This window comes from Balaenoptera musculus, chromosome 11 (genome assembly GCF_009873245.2).
Source record: "Balaenoptera musculus isolate JJ_BM4_2016_0621 chromosome 11, mBalMus1.pri.v3, whole genome shotgun sequence".
Taxonomy (NCBI): domain Eukaryota; kingdom Metazoa; phylum Chordata; class Mammalia; order Artiodactyla; family Balaenopteridae; genus Balaenoptera; species Balaenoptera musculus.
Window position 1 is genome coordinate 102059470 of NC_045795.1, and position 27041 is coordinate 102086510.

Sequence of the window (27041 nt, forward strand, 5' to 3'; positions counted from 1 at the left end):
AGCCGGCCAGGCAGGTGGGACATCTGTGGATCCGTGGCCACTGGAGCCAGCTCCGAGCTCCAAGCCAAGAGAACCAGTCTGGGCGCTGCCGGCTCGTTACAGAAACGTTTAATGGTTTAGGAATGCGTACACTCTGGCTCTGCTAAGTCTCCATAAAGGCAACTTTTCCATGTTTTAAAAAATAGATTCGCTATAAAGATTTATATATTCATAAATAGGCAACGTGAAAACTCCCCAAATGCAATGGCATCCTTGGGCTGAGGCCCTCCCCACCCCGGCCCAGGTGCAGGCTCAGAGGTCTCTGAGGTCCCAGCCTCGGCAGCCCTCCGGGGAGAAGTAACTGCATTCAATGTGAATTAGGAACTTCCTCCAGCTTCACGCCTGCTGGGGCCCGTGTCCTTGAGCTCCACCCCGACACCCACCCCGCCCTCTGGGCCGGGCCCACGTCTCTGGCTCAGGAGTCCGGATCCCTGTCCCTTGCCTGCCCCCCTCCCGGGAGCATAAAACACCAGCCTTCCTCTGGTCCTCCTTCAGTCCAGGCCACAGACCACCCTCCTCCGCCCGGTGGCTGGGACACTTCCTGGCCCTCCTGCCCGGCTTCCTCTCCTGGTCCCTGGCCCCTGACCTCACCTGCTCCTGTTCTTGGGTAACTTATAAACAAAGGAAGAGGCGCTGGGAGAGGGAAGAGGCGGGGCAGTGCTGTCTTACACACTTCCCCGTTGTCCCTTGGCCAAGTCCATCCGTCTGGGCCCATCTGACAGAGGACTTAGGCCCAGAGAGGTAGTGAGGCCCCCACCTGCCAGGGCACCCCAGAGCAGGCAGCCGGCAGCACGCCCCGGGAGGCCCTGAGCACTGGCATTTGGGTCTGAGACGGAGGACGGGAAGCCTCTAGGGAATGGCTTCGGCCCAGGACGGGAACCTCGCAGGCCAAGCGTGGGTAGGGAAGGAACGCATTCTTGCCAGGGGGTACGGTGAGCAAGGGACCAGCTGGGGCCTGTCCTCAGAGGTGTCCAGCTGGTCATCTGTGGGATTCTAAATGGCACGCATTCAAGGGCAGGGCTGGTAAGGGGGGGAGGGCAGGAAGGGCCTGGACAGAAGCTGCTCCTGTGGGCAAGACGGTGCAGGGGAGAAGGAACGGAGCTGTGTGAGGCCTTGGACACCCGCGTGAGGATGGCCTGCCTCCCGAGGGCCCGGGGACGACTGGAAGGTGTCAGGATGGGGGAGGGACCTTTCATAGCTGCCCCCCTCACAGCAGCGGGATGGTGCTTGGGGTGGTGGAAGCCCAGGCCAAGGAGGTCAGGGAGGCATCCAGGGGAGGGGATGGGGCCCATCTGGGCAGAGGGGCCGGGGGCACGGTTGTAGGGTGGGGGAGAAAGTGGGGAGCCTGAAATGACCCCTGAGTTCTAGGCTACAGCCCTGGAGTGAGGCTGCTTCGTGCAGAGGATGGGTGGCAGGAGACCCACTGGGCCCTGGGATTGTGAAAGGAGAGAGTGAAGTGCTGCTTCCTTGGTTCTGGGTGAGGAAGGGCCACCGTGAGGCCACCTCCCCCGTGCAGGGTTCCGGGCACAGGCGTAGGGGGATGGCTCACAGCCCAAGGTGGCAGATGAGCCCCTGTCACTGGTGTTTCCTGTACCTGTGTACCCTGGATGCTGCTCCCGGCAGCCCGGCAGGGCTCCTTCTGGAGGAGGTGAGCTGGGGGCCTCCCTCCTTCCCTAAGCCCTGTGAGGCAGCCCTGGGCCCGGGGTCAGTACCTGTGCTCGCTGGAACTGGGGCGCAGTCCTGGCCACTGCTCCTTGCATGCACCCCACCCCCCAGAGCAGCAAGTCTGTGCAAGGCGGTCTCTGTGAGACTTCTCTCCCAGCTGGGCCTGGACTGAACGCCCAGCTCTGCCCAAACATCAGCCCCCAGCAGAGAGGTCATGGGGCTGGAGGACCTCTGCCCTTGGCCTGAAGGGGGCCCCTCTCTGGGGAACCCCTCAGTGCAGGCACTTTCTACTGTGCAGGTGGAGGGGCTGGACCCCATCCCATCAGCAGGGACGGGGGAGGGAAGCCAGGCGGCCTTCTTGCTCCCAGTTCCCACCCCACGCGGCCGACAGCGGGCTGACCCCTGCTCAGCAGCTCCTGGCCCGGCCAGGCCAGCGTCCGTCCCCTCCAGGACCAGGCTCAGCCTCCGCGGCTGGAAGGGCCAGCAGCCCTGCCCGACCCACCTCCTGGGGCTGCCTGGCAAGGTCCGACTTCCTGCTCTGCGTCCAGGCCTGCCTGGGAGGGTTCGACGCAGACCAGGTGCTGGGATGGCAGGCAGGGAGCCCGAGTGCAGCTGTGTGGCACCTCTGGGCTCTCAGGGGCCCTGGGCTGTGTCTCCCTGATGTGGCCTCGCCCACGGCTCTGAGAGCAGCTGATTTCCTGGGGCCCCATACTGGGGGGGGCCTGCAGGGCTGAACTGGGCTGATGGGAGGGGCTGAGGTTGGCTTGGGAAGACCACCTGCTCCCCCAGTTCGGTCCCTGCGCCCCTCTGAGCTGCACCCAGAGAACGGTGCTGCTTCCAAGGGCCCCAGTGATCCTGGTCCCCTGCTGTCTACCCTCAGTGGCCAGCGTACGCAGAGGCCATTAGCGTGGGTGGGCCCAGACCCAGGCCTGCCGGGGCCGCGCCTTTTCTGTGTGGGAAACTCTCTAAGCTAGACTGGGAGTGGCGGGGGAACTGGCGCTCTGAACGTGGCAGGATCTCTGCAAGTGGGGTGGGACAGGCGGGGCTCAGGGGTGTGAGCGTTTACTCTTCCCTTAAATGTCCACACTCCTATCTCATTCCCACTACCCCCCAGCTTCGGAGAGCCAGAGCTAAAGGATTCGCTGCTTTTGCAACCTGAGTGGCAGAACTTTGGGCCCCAAGCCAGCAGACGAGCGCTGTAGGCCGTGACCCACCGTCGTGCCGGTGAGAACGAGAAGCTCCATGGAAATGGGAGAGGGAGGCCCCGCTGAGGCAGGAGCCGGCCCTGGGCGCCCGTGAGCTGAGAGCCGGCCGTGAAGGAAGGAGGGAGGCAGGGACCCCGGGATGGAGCTCAGGACTGAGTCTGCTGGGCCATTGCTCCTGCACAGGAGGCCCTGGAATGCCCTGGGAGGACCCGGAGCTCCGGCCACATCCCTGGAAAGCAACACCCTGCTGCGGCCTCCTCGGGTGTGAAACGGTCCCACTCCCAGCCCCTGGGCCAAGGTCCACACCGCTGGGCTCAGGCCAGTCCTGGGACGCGCCATGTGTGGCGGGGACAGCGGCTGGCTGGCAGGAAGGGCCCCACACCCTACCCTGTGCCAACAGGGCCTCCCGCGGGAGGAATCCTGCTTCTTCCTTCCTGGAGGGCAGTGCTCCCATCAAGCATCCAGGCCACAGGCGGGGTAATTCCAGGCCTTTATCTGGCTGGCACCCTGGAGGCCAGCTCTGGAGGGCTGGGCGAGGCGGCCAGAGGGCGGGAGGAGGTGGGGCAGCCCCGCCTGCCTGCCCTGCACCCCGGTCAGCACCCGCAGCCCCAGCTCTCTCCGACGTCCTTGCTGTCCAGCTGGATGTGGTCAGCGCCCTTCTCGCTGAGCAGGGGGCCCCCGTGCCGCATGACCAGCTCCGTGGCCACCCTCACGAAGGCCTCCTCCACGTTGCTCGAGTCCTTGGCCGACGTCTCGATGGCGCACAGGATGTCGTGGTGCTCCGCCAGGCTCTGCGCCTCGGCCAGCGGCACCTCCCTCAGCTCCCTGAGGTCCGACTTGTTCCCTGCGGGGAGGTGGGGCAGTGGTGAGGCCCAGGGCCCAGGCGGGCGCGGCTACAGCTAAAGGCAGAGAGCCCTAGACTCTATCTGTAATGCTCTTATCCCATCCTTTAGTCCCTCATCTCATCTCTTCCTTATCTTTGCCAGGGGCTTGTGCACTTTATTGCTTTTTCCTAAGAAATAGAAGCGGGAAGGTTTGGTGAAAAGAACAGGGCGCTTAGAGCTGGAAGAAGACCTGGGTAGAGACGCCAGCTTGCTGTCACCTGCTGTGTGACGCTTGGGTAACTCACTCCATCTCTGAGTCTCAGCCTCCCCATCTACGACGCCACCTTCTGCGGAGTAGGGATTAAATGACACAGTGGACACGACCTAGCACCTAGCGGGCACTCCACCAACGCTGAAGTTAAAGAAATCTGGCCTTGCTATTTTTTTTGGCTAAAATTTTGTCATTATTCGGATTATTTAGGCTCTCCTATTTTCCTTTGGAATTTTTAAATTCTCTGTAAGATTGTGGGTTTTGATTATTTTGCTTTTCTGAGAATAAGAGCACAGACTACAGCTGCCCCTGAGAGCACACCTTTGCTTCTCCCATGAGGTGTGAGATGTTTCATTATGTTTTAAATAATCCGGTCAATTGCTCTTTGGTCCAATTTCTACAAGAATTTTTTTTAAGTCTCTAAGTGATTGACTTTTATAATGTGATTATAGGGACAAAAAAAATAGATAAGCATCTATGAAGATCTAGGGAATTCCCTGGCGGTCCAGTGGTTATGGCTTGTTGCTTTCACTGCCGGGGCCCAGGTTCAATCCCTGGTCGGGGAACTAAGATCCCGCAAGCCACGCGGAATGGCCAAAAAAAAGGAAAAAAAATATCTGAAATTTCTTTGGTAACCTTAAACAATGCAGCAACCAATTTCAATGTTTGGAACTTATTTGGATCCTGATTTCAACAAACTGAAAAGAAAAGCACATGTGATATTTATGAGCAATTATAAATCTGACCACAGATCAGCTAACTTGATTGTATTAGGAGATGTCAGTATGTTTTAAATGTGGAAAACGTACTGTTATTATATATTTTTAAGTGTTTGTATCTTTTATAGATTCACGCTGGAACATTGGCAAATGAAATCATTTGGTGTTGGGATTTGCCTCAAAATAATATGAGGTCGGGGGAGGGGCCGAGGGCTGAAATGAACGTGGACAGGACTTGCCGTCTCTGCTGAATCTGGGGTTTGTTACGCTATTCCTTTTATGTCCTTGTATAGAATGCTCTATGATAGAATGTTTTATTTTAAAAGTCCTGGATTGGGAATTCCCTGGCGGTCCAGTGGTTAGGACTTTGCGCTTCCACTGCAGGGGGCCCCGGTTCGATCCCTGGTCAGGGAACTAAGATCCTGCAAGCCGAGCGGCGTGGCCAAAAAAAATAAAAAACTAAAAAAAAAAAAAAAGTCCTGGATGAAAGGGGAGCATCAGGCCAGGTGGGGAGAGCTCCCTTCCTGCCCGGGGCGTCCAGCCCGCCTAGAGCACCCACACCCCGGCCCAGGCCCATCTGCACTTGCTCACCTTAGAGGAATCAGCCTGACTGTTGGGACGAGGACCCCAGGGACCACACACATGGTCCAAAGCTTCTTGAATCCAGGCCCGGGAAGTTTATGCAGGAGGAAAAGGTAAAATGGAGGTCACGGCACCCCCTGCAGCGTCGGTTCTCAAAGTGGGATCACTGTGTCACCTGGGAACTTGTTAGGAATGCACATTCATGGGCCCACCCAGCGCTCCCGAATCAGATGCTCTGCGGGTGGTGCCGGCGTCTGCCCTCCACCAAGACTTCAGAGTGACGGGGAGGAGCGTGGACACCTGAGAAGCGCCCCCTGCAGGGTGGCCGACAGAGCAGGTCACTGAATTACGATCGGCCACGTTTACGTGCTCACAGGCTATGTGGACCGGGATAAATGACTTCACTTTTCTGACCCTCGGCCCCGTCTCTGACACACGAGGAGCAGGCAGGGTTATGAGAACACACATGATGAAGACCGAACTAGCCTGGACCAAGGTGCGGCCACGTGGCGACCGCTTCCTGGCCTGCGTCGTCTCATTTCCACTCTGACTGTAACTTTACAAGTGATTAGCAGGATCTGAATTTTCTTTTTCTTTTGGCGGCGCGTCGTGGCATGTGGGATCTTAGTTCCCTGACCAGGGATCGAACTCGTGCCCCCTGCAGTGGCAGCTCAGAGTCTTAACCACCGGACCACCAGAGAAGTCCCCGAATTTTCTAGATCATGGTCCTGGCTCCACTCCTACCTGGCCAAGCTCAGCCCTCTCTGTGCTCTGCTTGCCCTTTGTTTAAAAAAGAGAGAGAGACAGACAGACAGACAGACGGGTGGACCGCAGGGGCCCCCGCTCACCGATGAGCAGCTGCACGATGTTGGAGCCCGCGTACTTCCTCACGTCCTCAATCCAGTGAGGCACGGACAGGAAAGAGCTCCTCTTGGTGATGTCGTACGCCAGGATGGCCCCGTTGGCGCTGCGGTAGTAGCTCTGGGTGATGGTGCGGAAGCGCTCCTGGCCAGCCGTGTCCCAGATCTGCAGCTAAAGAAACAGGGGTCCCGTGAACCCGGGGGTGCAGCCGAGCGCAGGGGACGGGGAGGCCGAGCCCCCAGACCCACCCCCAAAGCGCTGCTTCCGGGGGCAGGCCACCGGCCACACCTCGGCAGGCACCACGTAGGACGGGCCAGAAGGTGGACAGAGCGGAGAGGCCTTCTGAGCCCCTGGAAGGCAGCTCAGCGGCCTGAGCAGGACGGGGGGAGCAAAGGGGAGGCGGGCAGCCCCGTTTCCACCTCCAGAGTCCCAGGACAAGGGGGTGGGTTCTGCACCGTGGCGGGAAGCACACTGGACCCCGAATCCTCTCTGCCCGGGACACCAGGCTCGCTGCTGGTGCCGTGTCCAGTGCCCGCCCCTCTGGGCCGCGAGTGCCCGCTGCCCCCGCCGTCGGGAGGCCCCCAGCACTCGGGCTCTCTGTTCTGCCTCAGCGGCACCGGGGAAGATGCTCACGCTGGGCAGGGACGGCCCAGGGAGGCTCCTCTCAGGCGGCCTCTGCCGTCAGCTGGCGCAGCCTGCTAACCCTAACCCCGGTCCCAACCCTCCTCCCGCCCAGGTCCTCACTTCACCAGCACCCATCAGGGCCGCTGCCGGGCCTGCCTGGATGGGCGCCTGGGGGGCGGGAGCAGCCCTGGCTCCCAGCAGCAGCAGCAGGATGGCGGCAGAGACCCCAGGTAGGGCGGCGGAGGCTGGGCCGGGGGCCGACCTGGACGGTCACTGTGCCCGGGCCAGGAGGCTGCGCCGCGGCGGGCACCAGATGGGCGGGTCCAGGGCTCTCGGCGGCTCAGGGCCTGCCTTCTCCGCTCCACAGGCCGCAGGTCCTCGGGGCCCTGAAGGTGACATCCTGAGCCGCAGGCCATCCAGCCTCCTCCGCTGGCACAAGCACTCTGGGTGCCTCTTTATCCCGTTCTCAAGGGGCGTCCAGGGTGGGGACAGACCCAGAGGCCTCAGACAGTTCCTGCGGGCAGGGCTTCTGGCCCTGGCACTGTGGAGGTGACCACCTCTTCCTGGGCCTCACAAGAGGGGTCCACCGGTTGACGCGCTCTGAGCCACGACTCGCCAAACCAAACCCCCGGCCTGAGACGTCCCATTTGCTCTGCAGGGTGAGAGGCTCCAGGAAGCAGGCCCCGGGGCACAGCTCACGCAGGGGTGACGTGAAAGGCGGGACCTCGGCACCACACCAGCCTGGGATCCAGACGACCTAGGACTCCCCTCCACACCCCAGAGGGGAGCATCAAACACAAAGGCCAAGCAGACACGGGAAAAGGCAACTTGGCAGAAACAGAAACTAGGCAGAGTTTCTCAAAACCATCTCCAAAATAATCATCAGTGTTTTCAGAGATAAGAAAAGGTCCATGAAATGATAAAAGGACACTCTTATTTTAAGTAGAGGGAACATTCGGAAAGGAAAAATGAGCTCTTGAAAATTAAAAATATAACATAAATGAAAAATGCAACATAAGGGTTGGAAGATAAACTTGAAGAACTTCCAAGTAGGGGAAAAAAATGCAAAGAGATGGAAAAGAGAGAAAAGGAATTGTGGAACCAGCCTTGAAGGTCCACCATCAGGATAGTAAGAGTTTTGGGAAAAAAAAGAATAGTAAAATCAAAGAAATGCTTCAAGAAAATTCCCCAGAACTGATTGAAAAGGCCCATTAAGTACACAGTGGAGGAAAACAGACCCACACAAGACACTTGGCCGTGGGAACTCCAGAACAGTGAGGAAGAAGAAAGGACCCTAAAAAGTTGCAGGGAAAAAAAAAGAGAGAAAGGAAAAACGGGTTTGAAGGCTTCACAGAAAAGATCCATATCGCATTAGACATTCAATGAAACGATGCCTAAAATTACAAGGGAAAATAATTTCCAGCCTAGAATTCTCCACCTAATCACTATGAGTCAAGTGCAATGGTTTAACAGAGGCATTTTCAGACACAGGGGCCTCAAAAAATTTACCTTCCTGCCCCCCTTTCTAAGGAAGCTGCTGAAATCAACCAACAGGAAGAAAATGGGGGGATCCAGAAAAAGAATTCAACTCAAAAGAGAGGTGAAGGGAAACCCCGGGGTGGTAGGGAGATCCCAAGACAGCAGCCAAGCCGCGAGCCAGGATGCGGGCCGGCCGGGAGCCTCCAGTTCCGGCAGAGTATTCAGTGGCCGTGGAGACCTCCCTCCTTAAACAACCGGGAGACTGAGAAAAACATGGGAGGCTACTGTTTTCAGGATGTAAACAACACAGCACGAGACCCTAATCCTTGAAAGAAGCAAAACTCGTGGAAGGCGCCTCAGGATTGCCAGCAGTCTACTGGGGGCGGTTTCCTGACCACAGGACAGGGGGCTAGACTCCAAGCAGGGCACGGGGCCTGGAGCAGCTGGTGTGACTGAGATGAGGAGCGATGTTGGGGGGGGGGGGGGTCCCTGGTGGGTCCTAGCCCGCGGGCTCCGCGCACAGGGTGAGGCTCCCAGGTTCTAACCAGAGAGGGGCTCCTCCGGGGGTGAGGACACACCAGGGGTGGAGGCTGAGTAGTGCTGGGGGATATTCCAACCCAGCCACGGGGAAGAGGCCGCCTTAGCACCTTGCGAAGGACCCAGATACCGAGCTGAGACATCAGGAAGGCTGTGCCCTGCGAGTGAGGACCACGGCAAGAGGCGGGCCTCCCGACACCTGCCCAGGAAACCCTAAACCAAGCTCTCAGGTTTGGAGGCCGCGTTCTGTCCAGGTAAAAGGCTAGAGGAACGCTGTCAGACTTGCACCTCTCTGCCCTAACAGAACATGAAGACAAGCTACACAGGTTCAAGGTGACCAGCCAGTCACTGAATTGGCTACTAGGACGTGAATCAGTGCCCTTCAAACACGATCCAGAGTCACTACCCAGTATCAACCGGTATTTCCAGTATACAATTAAAAAACTGCTGAACATGCAAAAAAAAAAAAAAAAAAAAAAAAGGCAATTTGACCCCAAGAGAGAAAAGCAGTCAATAGAAAATGATGCCAAAATGGCCCAAATATTGGATTTAGCAGACAAAGACTTTAAAGCAGTTATTTTAAATATGATCAGAGAATTAAAGGAAAATATGTTCAAAGAACTGAAGCAAAATATCACTCTAAGTGGGCAAATAGGGAATTTCAAATGGGCAAATAAGTGGGCAAATAGAGAAATGGAAATTATTTCTAAAAACATATTTTAAAAGGGTCAAAATTCTAGAACTTAAAAGTACAGTAAGTGAAGTGGAAAACTCATTTGATGAGCTTAAACAGCAGAATGGAGACAGAAAAAAAGAATCAGTGAACTTGAAGAAAAATCAATACCAAGTATTTAATCTTTGATTAAGTAAGATCTTAAATCTTAAGATAAGCCTCAGTAAATCTCAAAAGATTGTATTCTTACAGAATATTGCTCTAGCCACAGAAAATCTAAAACAGAAATTAAGAACGCTCTGGGAGAGACTTCTTCAAGAAGATGGAACTGAGAGGCAGCAAGACGTTGCGGGGACAATTACACAGGATGTGGGGCAGATAGAGAGGGTGAGTGTGCCAATTAGGGGAGAATTTGGAGCTGAGTTAATGGTAAATACATAGACCCCACGCGGAAACAAGATGATCACTACCACCAGGAAAAACGAGGGAGCACGGGGAGTGAAAGACAGTGCTACATGGCTCAGCCGTGAACAGCTCTTACTAACCAAAACGTGTTCATTCAGCCATTTCAACAGCGCTTACTGGACACCTGCTCTATGTTCTAGGTACCAGAGAGAGCGGAGGAAACAGACACAAACTCCTGGGCTCAAGCTTACAGTCTAGTGCAGGAGACAGATGCTAAGTAAGATAATAATAAGTAATACGTATATATATTTGTTTATATGGAAATACAGAATATAAATAAAATATTTATCATAAAATAAGTAATACAATAATCGGTATGCTAGATAGTGGTAAGATGGAAAAAAACAAGCAGAGGAAGAAGTTATCAAGTGTGGTGAGGAATGACGTTTTAGATAGGAAGGCCTCATTGAGATAACAGTTGGGTAAAGATCTGAAGAAAGTTAGCTAGCTGTGCAGATGCCTGCGAGACAAGCATTCCAGGGAGAGAGAGCGCAAGTGCAAAGGCCCTGAGGCAGAGACATGACGGGTGCACGAAGATCGGTGTGCTGGGAGCAGAGTGAAAAGGGAGAGAGAAATGAGGGATGACCGAGGAATTGGGCCAGATCATGCAGTGCCCTGGAGACCACAGCAAGAACTTTGTCCGTCACTGTGAGTGAAGGGGAAGCCAGGGAGTTTTGAGCCAATCAAATTTACTTTTAAACAGGATCAGTCTGACTACGGTATGGAGAACAGATCAAAAGAGAGCAAGGCCAGGGAATTCCCTGGTGATCCAGGAGTTAGGATTCCATGGGTTCCCTGCTGAGGGTGCGGGTTCAATCCCTGGTCGGGGAGCTAGGATCTCGCAAGCCGTGCAGCCAAAAAAAAAGAGGAAGGACAGAAAAGGGGAGCCCATTTAGACGGTTGTGGCCATAATCCAAGTAAAAGACCACAGTCGCAGCAGTGAAGTTAGGGAGAAGTGATCAAACTGGGGCTATGTTTTGCGAATAGAACTGAAAGGAACTTAATGCTGATCTAATCAACATTACCACACACCTCTACTGGGAGGATGCAAAGTGTGTGTGTGTGTGTGTGTGTGTGTGCGTGTGCGTGCAAGCGCACACGCGTGCGTGTCTGTGATGGGGGCTAGGGTAGTGCTGAGAGTTAAACCCTCATCTTCCAAAGCAGGAAGTCAATAGATGACGCGTGTACCTGGGTGAGGAGGGTTAGCAAGACGAGCAAGAGGAGGGGAAACAGAGAAGAGCCGGAAGCGACTGTCCCCAGAGGCTGGGGGCAGAGGGGACTATCAGGGGACCGTTTCGTAACAAGCCTTGTTGAACCACCATACACAAGTGTAACCGATAACAATTAAAAATAAATTAAAAACCCAACACAACAGATTACGGTATGTGGGTCAACCCACTCGTGAAATCTGGGCAGTAACGGAGGAAATATTTTTGGAGGAAAGTAGGTCCTTCTCATGACTGGTAATATTCTCATCCTACTTCCCCACATCAGAGCCAGGGGAAGAGGAAGAAGCAGGGTCAGTGCTCGGGCCCGGCAGCCTGAGATCCTGAACCAATCCCGCCACTTCCCACCTTGGTGTCTCCAGCCTAAAACCTAATTCGGTTTTCATCTGTCAAAAAAAGGGGCCGTAAGGGTGAATGACAGACTCAGCGTGCTGAGAGCCGGGCGCAGAGAAGGGGCTGGATAAACGCGTCCACTTAACAGTGTTACTGAGCTGGCATCATTTGGGGCTGGCGCTTTTAATACACGCCAAGGAGCTTTAATGCAAAGTAGAACGCGTAAAGCGCCCAAAGAAAGGCACACCGGGCTGTGCACGACCACGCACTTGTTCATTCAGGACAAACTGAGCGTCGGCCGTGTCCCAGCCCCTGTTGGAAGGACTGGCAATGTTGCAGGGGGTGAAACAGGAACAGAGTTCCCTTTCCAGTAAAAAGGAGGCAGACGAGAAGAAGGCCAGTGGGATACTTGCAGAGAGGCGGGACGAGCACCCTGAAGAAAGCAAAGGTAACGGGAGGGCCTCCCCGCATGGCACCTCCGAGGGTGGTCACAGAAGGTGGCACCTGGGCTGAGGCTCCTGCCGGTTGTGGGGACAGTGTTCAGGCGCGGGGGACAAAGGCCCAGAGGCGGGTCAGAGCCTGCCACGCTGGAAACACAGCAAGGGCAGTGTGGCCAGATGGCAGCAAAGCAGCACCCCGGAAGGCGAGGCCGTTGGCGGTGCCGGAGCCAGAGCCTGAGGGTGGGCGTTACTTCACTGTGGTGGGAGACGGCGGCAGATCGTCCGAAGCAGGGGATGTGTATCAGACGCCTCTCATTCCGCTTCGCGTGTCTCAGCAGCACCCTGTGCTCCAGCCATTGCCGCAGCAACCAGCCTCGCACAGAAACAGCATTCGAGCCTCCCTGATCCTAGCCCAGGAGGCCGGCTGGAAACCACCGAGCACTCGGGACTCGTGACCCAGATGAGAGGGACCCACCCGCCTATGGAATGACACTCAGCCAGTGCAGGGCAGGGGATGCCGGGCCCAATCAAGCCCCACTTGCCCACAGAGGGACCCACATGAGAATGCAGCCTCCACAGCCTTTCCTCCCTCCTCTGTTCTAGAAACAGACAAGCTCTGCGCACGCTCTTGCCTACGGCTGTCCTCAGGGAGCCCAGGCAAAGCCGGGACGTGCCCCGACTTATGTCTGTAAAGCTGCCGGCTGCTGGGTGGAGGACGGTCCTACAGAGGCGGCCCTACGGCTTGGCCCGAATGCCCCCTGTGCTCCAAGAGCTGGGAGAAGCCAGGCTGGGAGCGGCCCCGCATTCCGGCAGCCAAGCACGGCTCCTCCACCAGGCAGGGCCCCGGGGAGGCTGCGGAGAAGGTTAACGAGGCTGAGCGGCCACCTGAGCTACCGGAGAAGCAGGCGAGCAGAGCAGCGTCGTCCTGAGCCATCTCCCGGGCAGCACAGGCCCGGGCCCTGCCTTAGGAACGAGAGCGGAAGTGCCACGTGGACGCAGTGGGGACCTGCGCAGGGGTAGTGCGGGGACCCGCGGGGGGTGCCGGCCTCGCTCGGGGTCTCACGGGGCTGTGGGCAGAGACCGTGATCCCCACGTCACAGAGGAGAAAGCCGGCTCTGGAGGTGCCGTGACTGGCCGAGGAAGGCGTCTCGGCATCGTGCTGGGTCCAAGCCCGCGTGCCTGCCTGCTCCCCACCAGAGACCTCGGCAGGGGCCCAGCGCCCAGGAAATCATGGGTGTGGAGGCCCCTCTGCTCTGCGGCTCCCGCGCCTTCACACGCATCACCGCCAAGCCGGCACCAGGCTCCCTGCGGACGGCCTCCACCCGCCCAGCGCCCGGTCCACGCCCCACACGGCAGCCCCTGTGGAGCCGCCAGAACCCGGCTGAGATCCTGCAGCCCCTCCGCTCTCCAGCCTCCGCCCTCATGTGCGTCCCCCGAGCCCTCCGCATCGCCTGCAGGCCCCACAGGACCCGACTTTCTGCCGTCGCCCACCCCGCGTGTCCGGCTCCCGGGAGGCCGCATCTAGGCCCCTGCCTGAAACGCTCTTGTCCCAGACCCTCGCCATCCCAGCCCCGCACCCCACGGCCCCTCCTCAGCCCCTCCGCCGCCTGGCTGGACACAGGCGCGCACGCACACTTCTTAAATGTTTACTGTCCCTCCCTCACGTGGGACTCTTGAGGGCAGGGGCTGTGTCTGGCTGGCTTTCTGCATAAGCCCACCAGCCAGCACAGCACCTGGCAGGTAGAAGGCACTCGATGAATACACGGTCCGTCGGCTGGGTGAGCACCTGCCTGCCAAGTTGAAGCCGCCACCCCCGCCCACCTCCTTCCCCACCTGGAAGTTCTCCACCTGCACTCACTGGACAGACGGGGGCCTTGTTCACGGATCACACCCGAGCCCCCTCCCCGACGCCCGCCTGCCACCCACCTCCCAGCGGGCACATCGCCAGTTTCTCCGACCTTCCCAGCCAGGCTCTCTCAACTGACAGTTGACTTTGGGGGAAATTCTCTGGGCTGCTGATACCCAGAGTGAAGTCCAGAAGCATCTTTGGGGCACAGAGGGTAGGACTGAGGCCCGGCCAGGATGGAAAAGGGCTCCCAGAGCACGGATGCTCGGGAGAGGGGAGCTGCCCCCCTCCAGCTCCGCAGGGGTCAGTCAGGTGACCCCTTTCAAACAGGTGGGGTGGGGATTTCAAGGGGAAGTACGGTATCAAGGTGAGGGACGAGGCTGTTTTCCCTTCTAAGCGCCACACCTGACCACTCCCAGTTCACAATGCCCCTCTGGGTCCCCACACCCATGAAGGGTGTTATCATTTTGTCATTATCTCCTTTTCTAGGATAGACTGCATTCCTGTTGACCTTTTGGTGAACTCCTACCTAACCGTCAGGGCCCCAGTTCAAGGTCACCTGGTCAGTGGAGCTTCCCCGACGCACAGGCCTGGGCCCCACACCAAGCGGACTCAGCTTTCCTTTCTTTGTGGTCCACAGCCCTTTACTCTTGCCTCTATGACAGCATACAACACACAGGATGTCAACCGTCCCAAACTTGGGTGCCTTTGGGGGCCAGGCAGGGAACATAAAATCCAGCAAGGTGACAGAAAAGGATATCCTGCCTAAAGCAAATTCAATAAAAAACAAACCAGCAAACCACCACTGCGCAGGCCAAACGAAACGGTTCACGGTGGGAACTGGCCCAGGGCTGTATGTGTGGGGCTCCTGGTTTGTAAGTCTGCCTCTCGCCATCAAGAATGGGCTCTGGGGACTTCCCTGGTGGCGCGGTGGTTAAGAACCCACCTGCCAACGCACGGACACGGGTTCAATCCCTGGTCTGGGAAGATCCCACATGCCACGGAGCAACTAAGCCTGTGAGCCACAACTACTGAGCCTGCGCTCTAGAGCCCGTGAGCCACAACTACTGAAGCCCGTGTGGCACAACTACTGAGCCTGTGCTCTAGAGCCTGTGAGCCACAACTACTGAAGCCCATGCACCACAACTACTGAAGCCCGCACGCCACAACTACTGAAGCCCGCGAGCCTAGAGCCCGTGCTCCGCAACAAGAGAAGCCACCGCAGTGAGAAGCCCACGCACTGCAACGGAGGGCAGCCCCCTCTCGCCGCAACTAGAGAAAGTCCCGCGTGCAGCAACGAAGACCCAACATAGCCAAAAATTAAAAAACAAATAAAACAAAAAAAACAAAAAACGGGCTCTGGTGGGGACAGACCCCATCTCATTCCTTTACAGCCTGGCACAGAGCAGGTGCCTGACCAGGAAGGAAGCCCTCTGAGGGCAGGTCCTGCGGTCAGGCCAGTGGGAGCGAGATGAGGCTGGCGGGGCAAGGGCTGCTCTCCAGGGAGGGTTCCCACGTGCCCCGGTGGGAAGTCAATTCTGCTTAGTAGGTTAAACAAACCTAATAAATAAAATCAACTGCACCGTTGGCGATTCAGGTCCCAGAACCTTTGTCCAGCACCGTCCCTCCCGATGGAAATAGAAGAGGATTTTATCTGAACAGCCGTTCTCCCACAGGATGAGGCCGGCAGTGGGAAGTTCGTTGCTTCTTCATAGCAGAAAGGGACCTTGGAAAAATTAGTTCTCAAGACAAAACTCCAAAAACTGGTTGGACAGACCCAAATACGAGCCCCCATGCTGCTGTTCATCGTGTCTCGGAATGTGGGGAGTCTGAACCAGGAGGTGGTCTGCAAGCTACTACCCGGCCAGCCGCTGTCACTCCTGCCTCAGTCTTCAGGGAAGAGCTCAGCCCCGGGCTGGAAAACAAGCCTCGGCTGAGAGGCCGGTGCACTTCCAGGAGCGACGGTAAAGACCCTGCAAAACCTCTAATGTGTTAGCGGGCGAGACAGGCCGGAGGGGATGGAGGCTAAGCGAGGAGAACCGGGGCAGCAACACCGGACGGGGGGGCCGCGCGGACCTGACGCAGACGCGCCTCCCAGCAGCTGACAAGGGCTGCGGACGGATTCCTGGGCACAGGTTCCTCCCGGCCCCGAAACACGACTGCTCAGGATCCCAGCGTCAGAGGCAACTTTCTGTGTCCCTTGTCACCATGCAGCTCTCCCTGTAGAGCCAGCACCACTGGAAGAAGGGAGGCGGGACCGCTGGTTCCCCGCCCTGCTCCGCCAGCCGGGGGACCAAGGGTGATCAGGGGGCTTCCCGGCACCTGCGTTTCACCTCCAGCATCTTGGGAACAGTGGTGGGAACCCGGGTGATGAAGGTGACAGACGCGCTGTGAGCCCCTCCAGGCTGACTCTGCCGGAGCTCCCTGTCTCGGTACATTCCATCCTCAGGCAGCCCTGCAGGTGCATCTTAGAGCCTTTTACAAGACGGGTCCCAGGGCGCAGGAAAGGAGAGCTCAGTCTGACTCCGAAGCCTGTGCCCTTCGCTGTGTGCACGGCTCCTCCACAGACCATGTCCTGTGCTTTTTTCATGAAACCCTCCTCCTCCTAGGAATCAGTCAGCCTGTCCTTAAGTCCTGGCGGGAAGAAAGGCCCAGCCTCCGCCCATGGGGGATGTGGGCAGCCTGAGCTCCCGGTGCAGCGAGGAGGGCCTGGGGAGCTGGTGGCCCTGTGCTGGCGAGCAAGGTGGGACTCACCGGTGACCTCTTACCTGCTTGTAGCCCCTTCAGGCACAATGGGGTACACGGGGACGAAACGCAGGTAGGACGCCAGGCAGCAGTCTGTGCCCCCCAGGGAGGTCAAGAGCAGGGGCCGCAGCGCCTGGACCAGGACTTGCGGCTGGGCCGCCACCCAGCATGAGACAAAGCCAACCCATTCGCTCCTTGGCCCAGCGCACACCTTCCAGCGTGACCGGAAGGCGGCTCCCACGCCCCACGGGGCCCCGCTTCCCCTGATTGGATGAACACCAGGCCCTCTCCCGCCTCCGGGGCTGCACATGAACACGGCCCAGGAGCACAGCCCCTGTCTTTCCTCACTGGGAACTGTCCTCCTTCAACGCCCAGCTCCAAGCCCGGGAAGAGGACTGCACATCGTCTGTGTCCTGGGCACCAGGCAAGCAGCCCCGTGGCAGCACGGCACCCAAGCAGGAAGAGTCCGAATTTCAAATATCTGCTCCTGCTATGGCCACAGTAAACACACGTGTGCCTGTAAGGCCGCATGATTCAGCTCCTGGTTTGGCAGTTCAGTCCCTGCAGCAGCAGTATGGACGGCACCCATGCTACTTCGGTGCTTGCACGTCTGTCCCCCAAGCCAGACGTGAGCTCCGAGGCACAGGGACGCATCTCATGTGTCTTCCTTTTGTAGGCACTTAGAACAGCACCTGGGAGAGAGGAGGTACTCACAGAACAAACCCTGAACCCACTGACGTGCAGTTTCTGTCCTGGGTGTCACATGGCACCTTCCAGCCAACAACCACGGTTAAGCTCGACAGACCACCTTCTAAGTTTCAGCTGTTTTTCCCTTTTCATCTCACTTAACTTGTCTGTTGCTCCAGACAGAAGAGGCCAGCTCAAGGCCCTGACTCTTAAATTATAACCCAAGAAACAAAGGAAACAAAGGAAAATGGAGCAAAAAGGAATCTTTAACAATAAATGTGAGTGGAGGTCAAACTTGGCCTCACCTCCAGCGGGGGACCTTCATCACGTCCCGCCTGCCGTGGGGCAGTGTGGGCGCAAACATTACCCGTGAGCCATTCTCGCCAAAACCCTTCCACCCGAGTGTCTCTGAACCTCTAAACTCAACCTCCAGTTTACAGAAAATACAAAGGATAGAGGAACGAGGGAAAAGACACCACGAGGGAAATGGGACACAAATCCAGAAAGCGACTCTTAAAAAACATCAGTCATCAAAACAGAAGTGAGACATTGTTCTGGACTAAACCCACACTGGACTCCAGCTCAAGGGGGAAAACTCTATAAAACACATTTTGGAGGAAGTTGGGGACACTTAAAAATGGACTAAGTAGATGCTTATAGAAACAATGACTTGCTTAGGTATGATAACACACTGTGCTTATTCTTAAAAGCTGTATGTCGAGGTATCCAGGGGTGAAGTATCATGCTATCTGCAACTTACTTTCAAATAAAAAAATTTATATTACACATACAGAAAGATAAGGCAAATTCAGCAAAACATGAGCAACTGTTAAATCTATGTAGAGCATATATGGGGCTCACTATGTTATTCTTCCAACTTTTCTATATTTTTTAACTTTTTCATGGTGAAAAATTGGGAAAAAATAGAAGTATTAATAATATCCTGAGAATGAAAATATTACTGATAGGAAAAAGTACCAACTGGAGATCTTGGAAATGAAAAACGTAATTGTCAGAATACAGAAACTAGAAGATGAAATGAACATTGGAATAGATGCAGCTGAAAAGTAAATCAGGGATCTGGAAGGTGGGGCACGGGCTGCCAGCACACAGCACAGCAGCACACGCTGTCACTACGGAGGCCAGACCCTAAGCCCAGCTCCCGCCCTGCGCAACCTCCAGAGAACAGGGTGAATGACAAGAAGGGATGAATCGAAGCAATACAAGCGAATCCCATAGAGCTTCAGGAGCGTGGGACTTTTCATACTGATTACACCCACTGAGTTCAGAGAGGATGAATGGGAATATCCCATCACCTGGAGAGAGTGCTTTACTCACCTGCCAGGACACATGGGGAAGGCACAGTGTCAGGTGCAGATGCACGGAACAACACGGTGAGCGTGACTTGGGGGGTGGGTGCAGTGCTAGGAAGAAAAACTAAGCAGGGCGAGGAAGGGATGAAAAGTCACTCAGACCTCAAAAACATGACCCAAGGACCCCGCGACAGTGTGTGGTTCCATGTACACGTGTGTCCAGAAGGGGCAGCTCCACAGAGATGGGCTGGGGGAGAGTGGAACAGGCATGAATGCTGACGGCTACCAGGTTCCTGTCTGGGTGATGAAAATATCCTAAAGTTGATCCTGGTGAGTATTCAAAACAACAGGAAAAAACACTGAATTGCACACTTTAAATGGGGGAATTCACAGTATATGAATTATATCTCAATAAAGATTTTTTTAAAAGGAACTTGGTGGAGTACTACTTCGGACACGATGGTCAGGTAAGGCTGACTTACGTAAAGCAAAACAATAACGTGTTGATGTACATACACACGTACACACACACAGCAAACTGCCCCAGGCATCCTAGCACACGGGGGCCTTCCATCCCCCCCGCTCTCGCATGGACCCCACTCTGCAAGCTGAGGTTCCGGACCCACCTCCGGTGCAGACATGCCCCTCCCCCTCTCCCCGCCCTCCCCCACCCCCCACTCACTCCTTCATTCAGCCAATACTGGTCAAGGGCTTATTCTGGGGAAAATAACCCAATGCAAACTGCAGAGCTGGAGTTTACGTTGAGGTATTTACCTTGTGATTTCAATATTAAGGTTGATTTTTCCCATGTATTTCATCTGTAATGCAAACATGGCAGATACTGACAATTCATAGCTGGCAAACTGAAGTTTATCCTGTGATCCATTTTTTCATCATGAAATCATCCACTGTTCGTGTCCCCACTACAGACTTAAAACCCGAGAGTAAAAAACAAGTTAAACCAAAAAAATCACAGTGTCTCACTGAAAAATATAAACAGAATATTTTTAATTTAAAAAAACCCTGATTTTTACACTTCTCAGACATAAAAAAAGGCAGAGGTGGGGCTGTTTGCATGGCTTGAAACTACACGGAACTTTCCTCAAGGAAAATGGAATCCCTCAGTAATCGTGGTCCAGCCTCCTCACATGGCGCCCAAGGAAACTGACATGCGGAAGGGAAACGACCCGCCGACTGTCCGCTGTGAGGCGGAGGCCACCTCTGCAGGCCTCTGGGATCAGGACGAACCTTGTCGCCCACACATGGCGACTGCCCTCGGGCAAGGCCCGGCCTGACGTGAGCCTGGACTCTGCTTTCACAGTCAGACCTCATCTGGGACCAAAGGCCTCCTGACAGCGTGGCAGGCTCTGCTCCGGTGGCCTCTGACCCTTCTGAGTCATCAAACCCACCCTGTGAGCAGGTTGCAGACGCCTCTACCTACCAGCACTGGCTGTACGTTCAATAAAACAGCATTACGGGGCTTCCCTGGTGGCGCAGGGGTTAAGAATCCGCCTGCCAATGCAGGAGACACGGGTTTGAGCCCTGGTCCGGGAAGATCCCACATGCCGCGGAGCAACTAAGTCAGTGCGCCACAACTACTGAGCCTGTACTCCAGAGCCCGCAAGCCACAACTACTGAAGCCCACGCGCCTAGAGCCCCTGCTCCGCAACAAGAGAAGCCACCGCAATGAGAAGCCCGCGCACCGCAACGAAGAGTAGCCCCCGCTCGCTGCAACTAGAGAAAGCCCGCGCGCAGCAACAAAGACCCAACACAGCCAAAAATAAATAAATAAATTTTTAAAAAAAAACCAGCATTATGTAGGCCATTCTAGAAGGCAGGCGCTATCTTTTGTTCACACTGGCCATAAGCACCCCTTCTGCCAATTAATCTGAATTAATAAGGATTTGTTTAACAAGCAGATGGCATTAGTATGTTGATGTGACACCGCTAATCAAAATGTAAGAAAATGTAAAATGCAAGTGATACACGACGGCCCAGATTTCACATTGGTCCCAAACCTTTCCGTGCGTGTGTTCATGCACGTGTGTCTGTGTGTGCGCACGCGCATGAGCTCACACACGTGCGTGTGGCGGCTGGTAGTGGTAGAGGGCGTGCACAGCAGTGAGGAAAAGGCGCCACACGAGGAGCTGGCAGGCAAGGTTCTGGTTCAGACCTGCCGCACATGGCCTTCATCTCCCCGTCTGTGAAATGGGGTCTCACCGGGCGGCTGCAAGGACCAGGCAGAACAGAGCACGAGAACAGTGGTGACAACTAGGGAGATGGGGGACTCAGGGAGGGAGGACTGCCCCCTTACTACTAAGCTTTACGATACCTCACGCCCAAAGCCTCTCTGCAAGGGCCACACAGGGGCTGACGGAAGGAAGGAAAACACAAAGGGGCCGAAACACCAAAGGGATGGAAGCAAAGAAAGGAGGCAGGTAGAGGCCCTGAGCTGTGAGGAGGCCCGGTCTGGGCGATCCCGCCCCCCTGTGACCCCAGCGGGCTCGCCTTCTCATACACAGCGGGCCCTCCACGGCACGGACGTGGGGATTCTGCCTTCATTTCATCGCTGGGGAAGCAGATCAGTGCACAAGGGCAGCTGGGCAGCCAGGCTGAGAAGCTGAGCCTCCCGAGACCCAGGCCACCATCTCTCTCAGGGGACCCACGCCCGTGTCAGCTCCCACCTGCTGATGCTCTGCTGTGCGTCAGGTCCCTAAGCTTGGGGTTGACAGGCGAACAGATCAGGAGCGGTGATGCCACGTGCCCCAGGCGGCAGAGCCAAGATTGTGACCTGGGGCCCGAGGCTCTACCACTGGCCCCCTTCCCACCATCTTCCCACAGCACGTGCTGCCTCGGGATTGGCAGAAACCTCAAGAGGCAGGTTCGTTTTGCCACGAGGATGGTTGTCACCGGCATCAAGGACAGATTTCTTCAGACAACCAGCGTGACCCAGAACTTATCTCTTATCTAGCGATCCTTTTGCTATTTCTGATCAAAACCGGAAGAGTCAAACCAATTTTATCCAAATAGGAAAAGCACATGAGCAAGGCCAGACCCCCAGTTGGAAAGGCTAAGGATGCAAACTTTAAAAAGAAGCGCTTTGGGACCAGGAGAGCGATGGAGCGCAAGGTCCCGCAACGTGGGGCCCCAGGCCCCAGGGCAGAGACTGAGCTCTGTGCGGGAGGACCCTGGCTGCCTTCCCAGCATGGGGACAGTGACCCCGACAGAAGGCCGAATAAAGGGGCCCAGCTGTCCAGGGCTGACCCGTGTGCGCGTCCCCTGTGAGGTGCACAGCCCGGTTTACATAAGAGGCCTTTGTGTCGTCCCAGATAAGGGTGGGTGAGCAGCATTCGGAGGATGTGTTCAGGATTTAGAACCGGCTGAGATTTCCTGGCGGACGGTGAGGTGCGGAGGGGCAGGTTAAGAAATAATCCTAATAATAATCCCTAGGGAGGAAAATGCTAACAGCAGCAACAATCAAATAATCCCTTATGTCTGTAATTCCTCGGTTTTATCCACAATAGCACTTTCAAGAGAGACGAGAGATGCGTAGCATTGCCTGCCTTTTCTTACAGGGCGTCAGAAGTGGAAAGGAGGGTTGGTTTTGTTTTGTTTTGTTTTTGTTTTTTTACGGTACGCCCTTTTATGTCTTTGAAATTTTGAAATTCTGAACCATGTGGATGAATTATCCAAAAACATACAAGGGGAATCTGTAACTATTTTGAGCGTGTCCATAGCTGTCCAACAACCCTGAGAAGTAGGCAGAGCAAAGATCATTCGTTCCATTTCACAAAGGAGGAAGCCCGGGGCTCCAGGAAGGGACAAGGGACAGGCCAGGGCTAGGATGAGGCTGCACAGACCTTTGGACACCTAGTCCAGGGTTCTCCTGCAGAGACATCACCGCTGAGAGGCCAGCAGCTCCCAGAGTTGCCCCCAGCTTCAGCCTGCACAGCTAGAGCCCAGTGAACTCACACAGGGCCACCCGGGGGCCCGCGCCACGGCCAGAGCCTTCCCACCAGCAGGGCTGCTACGGGAGCTGCCCAGGGCTGCCTGATGCTCTGTTAGCTGACAACACCCTGACACTCCTTGGGGTTTCCACCCTCATTCCTGAAAGTCTAGAAAATGCCCAAGTCTATATGCTTCTCTCCAAGTGCGGTGACCACAGTTGTCTTTTCACTAGAGTCATTAACGTGCAGAATCTCAGGGTCATCGTTACGAACTGAGAGGGACTCAGAAGGGTAGTCAAGGGTAAAAATAGGCGCTGGAATTAGGAGCCAGGGAGACCCTGGGTTGAAAGCCTGGTTTTGCCACTGACTTGTGTGGGGCCTTGGGCGTGTCAGTCACTTCCTTTATTGTGGCCTCAGCTTCCTCCCTATAAATAAAAATCAATGAACACACAGGTAGTGAGCACCGTGTGTCTGACACTATTGTAGGTGCGGGGATTCACAGGTACACAAGGCGGTGTCCACTTTCAAGGAGCGGACACTGTACGGGACAGACCCACAAACAAGGGAATGTCAAGTCCTGGTAAATGCTATGAACCTACCCCGTAAAGGGACGGAGGGCCTGGGAGGTCAGGGAAGGCCTCTCTGAAGAGGTGGCCTGTGCAGTGGCAGCCGAATGATGAAGCAGCTGTTACACGGGGATCTGGGGGTGGAATGTGGCAGGCAGGGCAGCAGATGCAAAGGGCCTGAGGCAGGCATGTTGGAAGGACAGAAAGGGCCAGTGAGGCTGGGGACTGAGTGTGGGGCAGAGGCAGGGAGATGAAGTGGCTGAGGCAGACAGGGGACCAGCTCTCCAGGTCAGCTGTTGGGATGTCATTCTGGTCGCAAGAGGAAGTGACTACAGAAATAAAGGGATTTCAGGGCTTCCCTGGTGGCGCAGTGGTTGAGCATCTGCCTGCCAATGCAGGGGACACGGGTTCGAGCCCTGGTCTGGGAAGATCCCACATGCCGCGGAGCAACTGGGCCCGTGAGCCACAATTACTGAGCCTGCGCGTCTGGAGCCTGTGCTCCGCAACAAGAGAGGCTGCAATAGTGAGAGGCCCGCGCACCGCAATGAAGAGTGGCCCCCGCTCGCCGCAACTAGAGAAAGCCCTCGCACAGAAACGAAGACCCAACACAGCCATAAATAAATAAATAAAATTTAAAAAAAAAAAAAAGAAAGAAAGAAAGGGATTTAATTCAATCTGTGACGTTCCCAACTTTTAATTTTTTTTGGCAGCAGAACTCTTCAGTCAAAGACAAGTGGAACCTCAATATAAAAGTGGATAAAAGTAAGCTAGTTAAGGCCCTTCTGACCCTGCGGTCTCTCGGCCTCCCCCCTTCAGTCCGCAGCTTCCCAAGCACAGAGCAGCTGGAAAAGCGCTAGGTGATCTCTCTCTGAGGTTCCTCAAGAGCCAACGAGAGCCAGCAAGCACAGGAGAGGCGGCTTTGAGATCCTGCTGGATGCTTGCTGGACCCTAGACAGGCCTGGGAAGGTTTTAAACTAAATCCCTGATGTGGACATGCTTTCTCCAGAAACAACAACGATAAACTCTGGCTCCTCAAAGGTTCCAGTTAAAAACCACAATGTTGAAACTATAGCGACAGAAAACAGATCAGTGGTTGCCAGAGCCTGGGGTGAAGGGAGGACGCTGACAAAAAGGGACACAGGAGAACTTTCCGGGTTGATGGAAGGAATCTATACTCTGAATGTGGTGGTGGTGACAGGACTGCATACGTTTGTCAGGATTCACAGAACTCGACACCTGAAGTGAGGCACATTTACTGTGTGGAAGCTGAACTTCAATAAACTTGATTTTTTTAAAAATCACATTGCTGGAAGACACCCCAGAGATAGTTTATGGGTGAGGAAGAATGACCTGCCCCCGCTGAGTCCCGAGAGCCCAGCACCCGGGGCCGGGGAGGCTGTCCTCTCACCCCACCCACCCAACTGCAATTCACAGTCTCTTCAGTGCCTGGGCCTCAGGATTCTCTGGCTGCAAGATCAGGAAGTAAATACTTGCACAGGCTTTCCCACTCCATGCAATCAGAAGAAGCAGTCTGGTGTAGGGAAAGACCCCAACGCCCTGGAGTCCAAAAAGCTGGAAGAAAACTTGCACGTCTGTCACTTCCCAGCTGTGTGCCTGGGGAAGCCTGCCCCGTGTGAGGTGGGGTTAATCACAAGAACACATCTGTAAAACAGCTGGCACACATCAGACTCTTGAGAGGGGTAGCTGCTGTTAACTCTTAGGGGGGTTACCATGCCTACACTGCTCTCCTGATCCCAGAAGCACCCAGCTGCCTCCCAAGTAGAACAATCTGAAGGTGACCAGCAGGAAAAGAAATGGAGAAGTGCCTGCCCTGCATTGCATAACCTGTGCTCGGTACACAGTGCACCCAGGGCTCTGCATAGGTTATCTCGCCAGGTAAACAAGAACACCCAGCCCCTCCTTGACCACCGTCAGCACCGGGAGAGGGGAAAGGGGAGGGGAGGGGGAAGGGGAGGGGGGGAGGGGAGAGGGAGGGGGGAGGGGAGGGGAGGGGAGGGGGGGAGGGAGGGAAGGGGAGGGGGGAGGGGAGGGGAGGGGAGGGGGGAGGGAGGGGAGGGGAGGGGGAGGGGGGGGAGGGGGGGGGGGAGGGGAAGGGAAGGGGTGGGGAGGGGGGATGGGAGGGGGAGGGGGAGGGGAGGGGAGAGGAGGGGAGGGGGAGGGGAGGGGGAAGGGGAAGGGAGGAGAGGGGAAGGGAGGGGGAGCGGGAGCGGGCCGCCTGCTTGTTTACGCCTATCCTTCAACTAGCCACTTCCCCGTGGCTGCTGGCAGCGTCTCAGGGCACAGACTCATCCGCGGACCCCATCCCACAGCCCTTCCCTCACCACCTGCTCCAAAGGATGGTCCCGAATAATGACTCAAAGCTTCCTGCCACACCTTGTTCTTTTTTCCTATTCTAAGGAGACCCAAAACACACAGAAACCCAAAAGACTGTTAAAAAAAAAAAAAAAAAAAAAGCAACGCTTCTGGCAGGGAGTTTCTGCTTCTCCTGTCACATCAACTCCAGAGGCACCGTGTGCATGGAAAGGCTTTTGGCTGACTTTTTCTCCATGCTGGGGCAGGAGGGAGAAATTATCCCACTTTTGCAGAAACAAAGAGCTAAGCACCCTGGCAAAAGGCAACCGGTAGCAGGCCCACAGCAGCCCAGGGAAGCCGGGCGCCACAGTACCGGGGCTCCCGGGACTCAATCACCCGGCTCCACCTGAAAACACGGAGATACCAGGAGATGCCCTGGCCCTGTGCTGCCCCGCCCAGGGCTCTTAGGAGCCGTCCCGGAGCCGGTGGGAACTCAAAACCACCAAAGAGGGGAAAGGATTTCCGTCCGGCGCAGTTCAGTCAAGTTCCCGAGCAAGAACAATGGTCTCTCACTCCGTTCGGGAGGGCTGACACACAGGTTAAGAAACTGATTCACTAATCACAAATATTAGTTATCAGACCACTGCCAGGACTCTGTGGCAGCCACATCCTGCCGGTTTAGTGCGGAGCCACTGCCAAAGCTCGGTCCTCTCCCCCACCTTCCGGGGCCCGTGAAGTTTTCAGTTCCTATCGGGCTGCAGCTGGGGGAGGGGACCTGGGCCGCCCCGGCCGAGTAAAGTTCCACCACCAGGTCCACAAAGAGACTGCAGGGAGGCGTGGCCAGGCCGGAAATTCTGACAAAAAGTTTTGGCCCTCCGGTCCTAGAAGCAACTACTTCCTGGTCCCTCCTAGTCGTGGGGGTGTCCCTTTCTGCCTGGGGTCCCAACCCGAGGGCCGAGCTGGGGCCTTCGACCGCGGTGGGGCAGGCCGGCCAGGCGTCCCCCGTGCCCGCACCCGAGGCGCTCAGCCACCGGGCACCGGAGACGCTATTCTGGAGCAAAGTCCCCCGGGGTGTAGCTCGGAGGGCAGGGCCTCTCCTCCGCACTCCCCCCAGCACGAGCACCCCAGCGCCCCGAGGCCCGCGCTCTGCGCCCAGAGGCCGGCCCCAACGCCCAGGCCCAGGCCTGCTCGGACAGGGGGCCAGAGGGGACCCCAGCCCCCGCGGACCAGTCGGGTGCTCGCCGTGGCCCCCGACCCCGACCCCTCCGGGGAGATCCTCCAAGGCCCTGGCCGACCCCTAGCGCTGTGGGGCCCGGCTGCGCGGCGACCCCGGGCCGGGCCTCCCACCTTGACCCGCTGGCCCTGGATCTCCAGCGTCTTCATGGTGAAGTCCACGCCGATGGTGCTGCCCTGGCGCTCGGAGAAGACGCCTGTCTTGAAGCGCTGCACCACGCACGTCTTGCCCACGCTCGCGTCGCCCACCAGCACCAGCTTGAACAGGAAATCGTACTGCTCGTCCGGGTCCCCAGGGCCCGGCCCCGCCATGGCCGCGGGAGCCCAAGGGCCGGCGCTCCGGACGCTGGGGCGGCCTGGGCTCGCGCAAGCCGCGGGCCGCCTGGCGACGTGGAAGCGCCGCAACACCTGGGGAAGGGGCGCCACCGCCCGCCGGCCGCCCCGCCCC

The 27041-nt window shown here is 56.4% G+C and overlaps 1 protein-coding gene across 3 annotated transcripts; it reads right to left on the reverse strand.

Annotated features, from left to right (window-relative positions):
- Positions 1–93: 93 nt before the first annotated feature.
- Positions 94–27041, reverse strand: RAB43 (RAB43, member RAS oncogene family). Of its 3 annotated transcripts, none has more exons than XM_036868034.1 (3): positions 26708–27036; positions 6154–6331; positions 94–3753 (listed from the first exon to the last, which is right to left on the reverse strand). In XM_036868034.1, exons 1-3 carry the CDS (start codon positions 26903–26905, stop codon positions 3503–3505), a joined length of 627 nt encoding a protein of 208 aa, XP_036723929.1. In that variant the 5' UTR covers positions 26906–27036; the 3' UTR covers positions 94–3502. The 3 variants fall into 3 exon arrangements, with proteins under 3 accessions (XP_036723929.1, XP_036723928.1, XP_036723931.1); XM_036868033.1 differs by having other exon boundaries at positions 6154–6337; positions 26708–27032; XM_036868036.1 differs by lacking the exon at positions 94–3753 and having other exon boundaries at positions 6201–6337; positions 26722–27041.